Below are 12622 nucleotides of genomic sequence, written 5' to 3' on the forward strand. Positions count from 1 at the left end.
CCATAAAGCATAATCGGTTGGATTTGTGAATCAAACAATTTAAGATATATTTTTGGGGTTAAAATTCCAAATTTCTGGGAAACTGACATAATAAAAGCCTGCTAAGCACGTGATTTCAGATCTATAACACTCTTTTTAAAGTTCCCCGACCGCGTCATACCAAAAAAACGTTAAAATATGGTACTTGTTGGTCCCTGCCTGGCGCTCGGCATTAATGGGTACAACAAGGACTGATCGGCTCGGAGTCAGTATAATGTGTCTGAGTGGGGTATTCATTCTTCACTGCGGCATGGTATCTCAGTGGGCTAGCACTATAAAACCAGCTTAAGTCTGGGCTAGTACAAGCAGCCGCACATACACATACACACGCATGCACGTCGTCATATGAGCGAAATATTCTCAAGCACGGCGTAAAACCCAATTTCACCTCACCTCACCTTTTTAAAGTTCATGGTATGGGAAAACACTAGTCCGAGATAGGTATAATGATTAAGGCGACAGGCCCACCTCTTATAAAGATAAGTATGTTTGTTTTTTTTCAAAATTAACAAATAATTTGACACAGCATATTATTAAGAATAATGTTGGATGCTTCATGTCCTGGAACGCATTGTCTTAGAAAATGTGCTTTCCGATCTCAGTGACACACAAGGATTTGACAAACCAGGTACTGAAGACAAGTTATATGCCTTAGTGAGTGAGTGGGTTGATATTTAACGTCACATCGGTAATATCGCAGCCATATCGTGACGAAAACAATTTATACAATAAAAAGTGAAAATATTTTGAAGATTAAAACCTGTCGACGATGGACAGTAAAAATACTAGATAATCACAGATATAATATAAAACTAGCGAACAAAGCTAAAACAAGAAGACAATACAATATAAAACACGGGCTATAGATTGCCAACAACTGAAGGTACTTTTGCTACCTGCATGGAGCCTAGCTGGATTTACACCATCCCTTCAGCCGCTGGCGATTGTAGGATAATTTAGCCGAAATTTAAAGAACAAAAATACTCCGTTTAAAAACTTGGTACGTGAAAATTGTACTTTGAAAGTTTTGGGACTTACGTACCCTCTCAGGAGGACAATAAATTTACGGTACTTCAACCCACTTTGAGGATACAGCCACTAACAATCTAAGTTGATAATCTGAGCTACCAATTATAAAACTTTAGCTATTTACAAAACATATATCAAAATTCATTTAACAAATCTATCTCTTTACAAAATCAATAATTAAATGATAATAAACTTTATTAAAAAGATCCTTTACTGTTTTGATGTTGAAATATTTATCCCTTATGATGGAGAATTCAACACAGTCAAACAGGACATGCTTGACAGTGGTTCTTTCATCACAAGGGATACAAAACGGAGGATCCTCACCTTTCAATAGGCATGCATGAGTATATCTTGTGTGGCCAATACGACATCGTCGTATGATGACTTCTTTAAATCTGGACTGACAACCCAAGTAACGGTAACCGATATAGGGTTTTATTTCATGTAATTTATTGATACTTACTTGGGTGTCCCACTTCTTTTGCATCAGATCACGGATGTAGGTTCTAATGCTAGCTTTGTAATCAGAGTATGGAATAAGAAGTGGTGTCACAGATTTATTGAGTGCTGCCTTGGCAGCAAGATCAGCCATTGTGTTCCCAGAAATGCCAACGTGGCAGGGTAACCAACAAAAGACGATGTCTATATAATTCAATAATTTGAATTAAAAGTGGATGTTCACAAGAAAGATTTTTAAAAGCCTGAAGGCAAGAAAGAAAATCTGAATAGATTATATATTGTTTGCATTTAGGGTGTTTTTGAATATATTTTAAGGCTGTTAATATGGCGTTTGCTTCTGCTGTAAAAATAGAGCTATTATCTGGTAATCGAGAAGATATTGTTCTGGAACCAATGACAGTGGCACAAGACACTGCGCCACCATCCTTGGACCCATCTGTAAATAAGGATTTATATGTATTATATTTATTTCTCAATTGATTAAATTCTTGTTTATACTGTAACTCATTAGTTTCTGATTTTTTAAATGTGGTTAATGTTAAGTCAACTGCTGGTCTCACCAATTGCCAAGGAGGAGAAGAAAGAAGACGAGAAGGAGATATATTCTCCAGCTCAATGCCAGCAGCAGAAATAAATGGTTTAATTCTGTGTCCAAGAGGGGGAACAAGAGAAGACTTTTTGTTATACAAATCCTCATAAAGAGGACTGAAGACACAGCTTAATGCAGGGTTAGACTCGTTACAATATACTTTGGTAATATATTGTAAAGATAATTTTATACGGCGTTGGGTAAGAGAAGGCTCATCTGCCTGGACATAGAGATTATCAACTGGAGAAGTTCACTGGTGGTGAACAGAATCAAGTAGTTTAAGGTTGCTTTTGCAGGCTCCGCCATATACGATCGAGCCATAATCAAGTTTAGATCGCACCAATGATCTATATAAGTGAAGGAGGGTAGTTTGATCCCCTCCTCACTTTGAATTGGAGACCACCTTTAACAAATCGAGTGCCTTCAGGCATTTAGCTTTAAGGGACTACAGTGCAAGACTACAGTCCAACACTGTAGTCCAACTACTTGTTGGTCCCTGCCTGGCGCTCGGTATTAATGGGTAGAACAAGGACTAGTCGGCTCGGAGTCAGTATAATGTGTCTGAGTGGGGTATTCATGCTTCACTGCGGCATGGTATCTCAGTAGGCTGGCACTATAAAACCAGCTTAAATCTGGGCTAGTACAAGTAGCCGCACATACACATACACACGCATGCACGTCTTCATATGAGCGAAATATCCTCAAGCACGACGTTAAACCCAATTTCAACTCACCTGTAGTCCAACACTACAGTCCAGCAATACAATACAACTACATAGTGCAATACTACAGTAAAACACTACACTACAGTACAGCACTACAGTACGGCACTACAGTGCAACAATGCATTAGAACATTACGGTACAACACTACAGTACAACACTACAGTCCAACAATACAGTACAACACTACAGTACAACAATACAACAACAAAGTTGAGCACTATAGAACAACAATACAGAAGAACACTACACAGTGTACCACTACAGTACAACACTACAATAGAACACTATAGTTTAACAGTACAATACAACGCTACAGTGCAGCACTACAGTACAACACTACAGTCCAACACTGTAGTCCAACACTACAGTCCAACAATACAATACAACTACATAGTGCAATACTACGGTAAAACACTACACTACAGCACAACACTACAGTACAACACTACAGTACAGTTCTCATCATACTAAGCACACACAGCTTGGAATAGTTCTGTTCATTTTCACTGCTTTTACAGTGGCAATGCCAGGTGTGTGTGAAAATCGTTACGTTACACATAACAAATATGAGACAGATTGCTATGCAGATATAGAATAGAAGTTCAGAAGAACATCTGTTGCTAACGCCACGTCTACAAAGCCACAATATTCTTAATGTATTTCTGAGTTATACTGGTCACTTTTCCATTTCCGTTGTTTCTTCAAGCATTGTCGTGTCTGGCTGAAGTTAACAGGGATATGAAACTTTTCTACTGTCTTCATTAGTTTATACCCGTGGTTATTACTCTCCCCGTGGAAGATACTGCAGTGTAATATAAAAGAAACGCTTGCGTCCGAGTGCTTTAACGTTATAATAGTTCAGGGCGAAAGTGTGCTTTATTACACTATACATGGTGGTAGAGCGAACTGTATTTCTTTTCTAAGATGCCAAATTTAATACTTTCTAAGGATAGTTACGATTAATCTAAGTTTGAAAACAAATGACGGTGTCGGTGACCTTAATTAAGAATCCCCGCTCAGGGCTAACTGACGCACTGATCTATTGATGTGTCTGTGCGCGCGCGCGCGCACACACACACACACACACTATATATATCGTTAATAAGAACGTTACCACAAACATCAAATGATAAACAGTTTCATGACGGTTTACGTTCGGATTAAACATCTTCTCTAAATTATTTTAATTACATCTGTGATTAACGTAAACCATATGGGGCAATATGAACTTCGCATTTCTACTACCACAAAAAAGTTTAGATCAGTACATCCAGATGAAACTGAGTAGTCAAGCGACTTTCCACGATTGCATTAGGGGAATGTAAACATTGCGAACGTCACCGTTTCGCTGAAAACTTGTGAGTCGAATTGAGACATTTTAACCGTCGGAAAACATAAACGTAATGTTTCCACCAGTGATGCTAGCTGCGTGAAGCAACTGCATCCAAGAAACGGGATGCAATGGAGTAGTTTACTGTAGGAGGTTGTACGAGGCGATGACACCCGACATGCATCGTGACGTCGCTTACATTGTGACGTAATGCAAAAGTGTTCGATGACGAGGGGGCAGACTAGAATGGCGCAGTGACGCCAATATATTGTGACGTAATGCAAAAAGTGCACATTATCGTCTGATAAAGTACTGTCGGCGCCTTTGATCTTTCACCGAAGCATCTTAGAATTTTATAGAGGATATTATATGAGTGCCCATGTCATACTATGTTTACGACACGAGTGCCTAAATGCTGGTATTTCCCGAGCGAGAGCGAGGGATATACCGATATTTTGGCACGAGTGTCGTAAACATGGTATGATATGGGCACGAATATAATATTCGTCTTCAAATTGAGGAAAATAACCCAAATCTACTTTCAAACATAGGCTGTGTACCCGCCGTCGCCGCATGTAGAACGCAACGTCACAGAAGAAACGTGACGTCATTGCATTGTTCATGCAATGGGCATCGTATGAAAAATATGAACCCACGATATGTTCGCCCTCGTAGGTAATAAACGTCAATATTACACAAGTATAATACCGCTAGACGTTTGACGTCATAATAATTTACAGTTATGACGTCACAATGCTAATACCTCTGTCACAATGGTATTAGACCTTCCTTGATTCGCGGAAAGCTGAGAGTCATCACACTGTAGGTAGTTTCTATCAATTTATGTTGGAGAATAATAAACAGAATACTAAACTCGCTTCCGTGAAATACCATTTTTATCAAACTCGTGAAAGATTTAGTATCAGATACCAAATCATTAACTCGTTTAATAAAAATGGTATTACACGGAAGGTCGTTTAGTATCCTCTATGTGTGCATTGGTGCATCCGGGAAACAGTGGAATAAAAATGTGGCGTAAGCATGCTATTCTCATGAAGAATCAATCATAAGTCTTGGGGATTTTTTATTTACCCTTTTATGAATATACGATTCAAATTTTCAAAGATGATTCAGAACAAGCAGAGGACCTCTAGGTCCCTCAAATGTCATTCAAATGGACGGGATGTTTGTACAGAACAAACGTTTTGGACAGTGTGTAATACATAATATGTCTGATAGCTGTGAGTGCCATACATGACTCATTTCTGTTGGATGTGTGAACAATATTGAAACTGAGTTCTAGTATATACAGAAAAAAAGACGGTCTGCAATTGTTGATCTACAATATTCCGTTGAGGAATGTACGGGATGCAAACAAATTGACTTGTGATTTAGAAAATCGGTGAAGGCAAGAGACAACAATAAAGCACGAGTCACATTCACTCTGCACCGCAGGCCCTTAGAGGTGCCAGTAGTGTCTCTTGTAGTCCCAGAACCTCATTATTTTCCCTTCAACCCAACCCGAGCTGCTATCCAAAAGTCCACAGAACCAGATCTAGATTTCCAGTTGTTCTGAATACCCCAGCTCACCGGGGCTCATTTTCAGATTGAATGGAGTTATCTGTTTCTCAATCCAAATTACCTATTTTCGGAGACCACGTGTTAGTGTAACGTGGCAGGATCGTGTAATTACGGGTCGAAACATGTCCCGCTTATGCTCATGTGTTTGTCAAGATCATACCTATATTTCTTAATTTCCCCCCGGCTTATCTATAGTCTGTTTATGGTGTTTATGATGACAACTTCTTAAATGTAAAATTGCAAATAAAATTGGCGAGATCCTTCCCAAAAATTAATTTTCATTCACATAACGGTGAAGAAAACAATGAACTGTTTTCATTACATGAGCTTCACACAGCGCTTGAGCAAGCTCATGATACTGCAGCAGGTGATGATAATATCCATTATCAGCTACTGAAACATTTGCCTGAATCATTAGGAGAGCAGTAGGCTAGGGTTTAGAGTCGACTTAATGCCAGCATCTCTTGTATGGACATATTATAGCTCTTTGGAATGCTTATTGTTTGCAGATTATGATGTGCCATGATGTGGTGGTCAAAAGTGGTCCCATTTTTTAGAAATCGAGGTTACGTGACAGCACCCTGTTTTATTTTGTTTTTACTCAAATCAGAAATATGGGAAGTCAGTTGCTCATTATACAATCTGTAATGATAACATACAATGAAGCATACATCAGATACTCTTTAATGCGTTTACCTGGAGCTAACAAACTACTCCATTCATTGAAATTTGTCAGAAATAATGTTTGTTTGTTCTTTAAAAAAAATGGATTTTTTTAGTAAAACTTTTAATTAGTCAATTTAATTCTTCTTCATAATGCATGTACGCAGATTATACTTTTACCATTGTTTCAAATATCTTATTGTGAAATGCAATGAGTGAGTGAGTGAGTGATTGAGTATGGTTTTACGCCGCTTTTAGCAATATTCCAGCAATATCACGGCGGGGGACACCAGAAATGGGCTTCACACATTGTGCCCATGTGGGGATTTGAACCCTGAAATGCAATGACTCATTTCACAATGTATTAATGCCCAGAAAGTAACAATAAAAGTATACTTTCCAGAGGGTGCGCACAGTCTTGATTTTGGACATTTTACCCTACCAAACTCCTAAATTCGTTTCAGTCTTGAAAAGGCCCAAATGACCAGTGATTTGCAATAAAATGGCCCTAAGTTTAGCAAAAGTAATAACTTATGCTACCTTTAAAGATGAATATCATCCTGAATTTTATTTATTTAGCCACATGTCTCGCTCTTATAGACGTGCTTTAGGAATTTTTAGATGTGATGTTGCTCCTCTAAGAGTTGAAACTTGACGTTATAATTGTACTCCTCTAAAGGAAAGTACAGTACATGTTTTTACTGAAAAGATTTTATTGAAGATGAGTGTCATGTTTTACTGCACTGTCCTCTGTATTCTTTTGAAAGAGATGTCCTTTTTAGTAAATGTGAGCAGCTTATTGTTAGTTTTATGTCCTTTAGTGACTTTGATAAGATCAAATTTTTACTGTCCAATCCACAAGTGTCTTTTAATACAGCCCAAACCTGCTATCGTATCTTACGGCGATGACATGTCCTTTCATACTCTTAACTTGGTACTGTAAATATGTATTATATATCCTATATTCTTTTAGTTTTGTATTTTATATGCTATATAGTCTCTCATAAGTCTGTAAAGATTGGCTGACGTTTTATTATTCCCTTCTATGTACATATGTATGATGTTGAGGTGAGACTCAAATAAATTATCTGTCTGTCTGTCTGCCCGATAAATGAATCGTTTAAACGGACTTCATGTGTGGGTCAAGAAAGGCACACGCGCTGATAGTGCAGCCCTTTGTTCTGATAAAGAGTGTAGGCAATTTGGGATGTAGGCAAAATGGGAACACTGTAAGTGCTCAGTCGGTTTGGTCTACTAATGCCTACATGAAAATGATGATATGAATAAATCTTATAAACGTTTCATTTAAAAGTCTATGTTTTGTATTCCCTGTAGGCATTAGTGCACAATGCAGTGGGGCCTACCACTTTAGTAAAAGGGTAGAAGCAGTACAATTTGTAACCACTGGTGCGTAAGATTGTTTATTTAAGACTGTAGGCGTTATTCCCTGTAGGCATTAGTAGACTCCACCGCTCAGTCATGAGTATCACTTTGCCATGTGTTTCTAATTATCTCAGGGGGCGGTGGGGTAGCCTAATGGTTAAAGCGTTGGCTCGTCACGCCGAAGACCTGGGTTCGAATCCCCACATGGGCACAATGTGTGAAGCCCATTTCTGGTGTCCCCCGCCGTGATGTTGCTGGAATATTGCTAAAAGCGGCGTAAAACCAAACTCAGTGAGTCAGTCAGTCAGTCAGTCAGTCAGTCAGTAATTATCTCAGTCCATCATGTACCGACAGTTATAATACCGCACCATTGAAATACACGTTAAAGTAGTGCCAATGTTGTAACACTCTATTTACCCATTACCAATAATTATTATTTACGCGTGTATTAAATATATGAAAAAACTAACTCCGATGAGGTTCTTGAGAGGCGTATAGAAGTTGGTATTCAAGTATAAGACAAAATAATATGAATGTCAACTTCTTGTTTATTCTATACACAACGTATCTGGGCTTTCCCTTGCCCCTTCGTCAGGTGAATGGTACCTAACAGGTATACAGGATATATATACTAGTAATGTACATGAAGCCAGAGTGAATTTAAGCATGTATATACACTAAACAAGACTCTAAAACCATTCTGAAGGCCAATGGAAGATGGATTTCATCTAACACCACTCACAACCCAAGGGGTTCCATCTACAAGATAACGTGTGACTCTGGTAGCAGCTATGTAGGAGAGACATCCCGCACCTTTGACATTAGGCTCAAAGAGCACAAAACCTCAGTGCTGAAATCAGACCTAAAGTCAGCCCTTTCTGAACACATTGTGAATAACCCATCACACTCCATTGGCTGGCAAGCTACAACCATCATAGCATCAAACATCCATGACTGGCGACGACGCAAGATCTCAGAGTCAGTCAGCATCAAAAGATTAACGCCACAGATTAATAGAGATCAAGGAGTTCACCTACCCAATGTCTGGCAAATTAATTAGACTCAATGGTTTCATCTATCACCTCTTAATCCACTGTAACCCCCCGCCCCTCTTTGTACATCAGCTAGACCCAATCGGCTTCTATCACCAATTGTAACAACATCATATCTGCTTTTGTATATCTATTCTCTTTCATCTCATAATCCCCTGTTTATTGTATATACATGCTTAAATTCACTCTGGTTTCATGTACATTACTAGTATATATATCATGTATACCTGTTAGTCACCATTCACCCGACGAAGGGGCAAGGAAAAGCCCAGAAACATTGTGCATAGAATAAACAAGAAGTTGACATCTATAATATTTTATCTAACTCTGGTCATACGAGATATCAAGGGTATTGAAATCCATGTCCTACATTCACAGCATTTACGTTTGTTACACATGCTAGAAAGCACATGAAAACAATGGCCAGATTTACATACCTATCAAAATACACAGTTGAGTGTTCGTTTATTTCAACACACCCTGGAAGGTGTGCAATTCTCAAAGTCAAATGAAACGTATATTTCCGACGTTGTTCATATGGCCGCCGGATGAAACTTTCATTTACTTGGGTAGGTAAATTTGGGAAATACTGTTCCTTCGTGTGGTGTAGACTGTGTTGAGTTGAGGGTCAATAAGACCGATTATCGAGCCGAGTACTTTAAAGCTGTCTTACAAAATAATCTCACTGTTATGATCCATTTGCCAGGTTTACAGCTTAAGATATCGGTCGGACCTACGGGCTGATGTCTATTTCCGACACCGATCCCTCCAAGAAATTCAGATACCCGAACGGGTGAAGACTAACGCGATCAGTAAAATGTGAAGCTACAGTTATATTATAAGACAAATCTTACGGATAACAACTGAGATCAACAGAGATCAAGGGGTTTACCTCCCTGGTTCATCACCCAGAAATCACAGACTCTCAAACTCTATCTGCTTTAACTACTCTGCTATGTAAACACACCCTTGAACTTATTGTAAATACATACCCTCATTGTATTCTGCTCTTTGATCTCACTGCATTGTTCGTACATACTTAATTATACCTCCTTCTTCCCTTGTATATACTCAGTTTATATATCTGGCTTCCTGTACTTCTATATATATACTGTACTGTACACTATCACCATTATCCACCTGAAGAAGGGGCAACAACTAGCCCAGAAACGTTGTGAAAAATAAATCAAGACGTTGTTATCAGATTTGTGTTGTATTACTACACCAACTTCTAAATGCCTTTGAAGAATTTCTACAGTTATATTATCACTGCATATGACTTATATTTAACTTATACTGTCTGCTCTGTTAGGCATTGTTAAACAATCAAAAGTGTTAGTAGCATTTTGCAACACCTGATTGCTGTTGCCGTCTGACTTATCCGCGTTGAGGCCTGTTACGTGTTTTGCTTCGTCAAATGACGAAAATTAAAAATCCATTTATCGTAATATTAAGAAGTAAATACATAGTGTTTCGGGATATCACAACTCGTGCATCACCTGATCATGTGCAGTTTACACAACTACATTAGCATGAAAACATATGACTCAAAGATCCCCGAGCCTATTAAATTCTGATTTAACTTGTCGATATTCCTGGTAAGAATACAGGTCCGAAACCATCTGAGGTCACTGAATGGACTGAATTGATTAGAAGACATCGTATCGTGATTGGTGCTCATGATCACTGGATTGACAGAATCAGTCACGATTATGTACAAACCTACCTCATGTACTTGGTGCATCATTAGCTGATAGTCGTTAAAAAGGTACACTTCACTCTTTAATTATTATACAGATCGTGAATTGTGTTATGACGCAAATAAAATCAGCACAGTCATTACTTGTTTCTAATCATACTTAAGGAAGTAATGTAGCGAGGACATTGTCTCGCTCCAGACAATACAAAGACGTTCCCAAGAGTTTGTTTTCTTTTATGATCGAAGGGGGATCTGACTTGGAGGAGCCTTTTTAGTACTTCTACGTGCAGTAAAGACAGTACTGATCCACGGGTGAATACACGTGAATTATGCTGTAGGTATAACAATGCACAGTGAACTGGTTGGGCACGATTTAATGTAATTAAATAGAGGTGTTGCCAGGTGAAATGGGGTTTAACGGCGCGTTCAAGATCATTGCATGTACTCAGTGTCGCACGGGGTGCCCTTAATACGAAAGGGAGGGTGGGGGTGGAGGGGGTGTGTGTGTGTGGGTGTGTAGATGATCACGTGACACTAGTTTCGGCAAAAATAAGGGTTTATACCCGGACTGTCGACAACAAGAAATAATCCGTCCAAATTACTTGTCGACAGTCCGGGGAAAGGGAGGTGATTTTCTACATGAGTGACTTCACTCCCAGTGTTCTCGAGATTAACATACCAATTAAAAACAGAGTGTGATATATAGCAGACAATATATTTATTTAGTCAATGTAACAACATGTATGTATCAGATGAGTCCAGTTATTTCTTCTTGCCAAAACTACTTTATATCTGCACTAAAGTAATCTAAATGTTCAGCCAAGATGAAGCAACTCTGACACATGGTCTGTGTAATGCAAGTCGGTAAGTCTGTCGGCAAGAAGGTCGGCCTTCAAGGATCGAATCCTAGCGTCGATGATTCGGTAGCGACGTCTACAGACGGGATCTCTCTGCTGTCCTTGGATCTGCTGAATGTTTACTTCAGTAGTTGACTGTTCTTTTTGTAGCATTCGCACAACATCAAAATTACATTCGGATGTGTCTTCATGGCATACTTGTTGATTTTGTTGTGCCAACCTTCCAAATTATTGTTAGTTCTGTGTCCATCATTTTCAAAATGATTCCAAGTTGGCAGAGTCCATGCACTGGAAAAAAATCCACATTTACAAGCTTGGAAATGTCTTGGAAAGATGATGTTTCCAAGACATTTCCAATTTTGGAAAGATGATGTTTCCAAGACATTTCCAATTTTGGAAAGATGATGTTTCCAAAAATTTCCAATTTTGGAAATATGAGATTTCCAATTTTGGACTTGACTAGTCGAAATTGCAGTGGTGAACACATATTAAATGTTCAATGTTTTGGGTGAAAAGTGAATTTTGTCACGTTTAGTTTAAGTATGTGTCATCGTAAGCTTATATCTAGTGAGTGAGAGTTAATTTCGTACAAGGGCCACCGACCCGTTATACAATTATAAAGATGACAATACAATCCAGCGCCATATATAATATTAAGCTGTATGCTAACATGTACAATGTCTCATTTAATCTTATACTCTATATTCAAAAACTTCGCTCTTTTTGTCAATGCAAGAAATATAAACTTAGCAAGATTGTTAACAGTTGTAGAATTGCAAGACAATAATAAGTTGATAAATTTAGTTTCACATGGATTATTTATGTAGTATTGTGGGAGCAGGCTGTTTCTCAGATAACAGTAAAATGAACATTCAATAAAGAATTGGTACTCTGATTCAATGGTAAGTACAATACACAGAGGGCAGAATCGCTCATGTTGTTTTATATTTACTTTTGGCCCATATTCCAACATTAAAGGATGGTCTGAACAACGAAACTTACTCAAAGCAAAACGAATCGTTGCGTTGCCCTCCTAGGGGGTCGAGTGATGGTGTCACCATGCACTAATTTCCACCGGACCCCGTAGTTCGTACTAAATGGGTTATGTTTGTGAGTGCGAAGCGAGCGTTGTGGAAGCTTGGAACGATATCTTAAATGTGTTCAGATCGCTTCGCGGAAGTTAAAGAATCAAAACTACTTACTAGTTGTAGTA

At 38.6% G+C, this 12622-nt stretch overlaps 1 protein-coding gene across 1 annotated transcript in view; it reads right to left on the minus strand.

Moving 5' to 3' along the window:
• LOC124283121 (alpha-(1,3)-fucosyltransferase C-like) overlaps window positions 1-12622 on the minus strand; it is a 32355-nt gene that overhangs the window by 4216 nt on the left and 15517 nt on the right. The window contains exons 2-3 of the mRNA XM_046719150.1: window positions 1952-1966; window positions 1535-1555 (exon numbers count right to left, since the gene is read on the minus strand). Coding sequence (XP_046575106.1) covers window positions 1535-1555; window positions 1952-1966 — 36 coding nt within the window. The remainder of the gene's footprint in view (window positions 1-1534; window positions 1556-1951; window positions 1967-12622) is intronic.

Source organism: Haliotis rubra, unplaced genomic scaffold (assembly GCF_003918875.1).
Source record: "Haliotis rubra isolate DU_JTF1 unplaced genomic scaffold, ASM391887v1 Scf31, whole genome shotgun sequence".
Taxonomy (NCBI): domain Eukaryota; kingdom Metazoa; phylum Mollusca; class Gastropoda; order Lepetellida; family Haliotidae; genus Haliotis; species Haliotis rubra.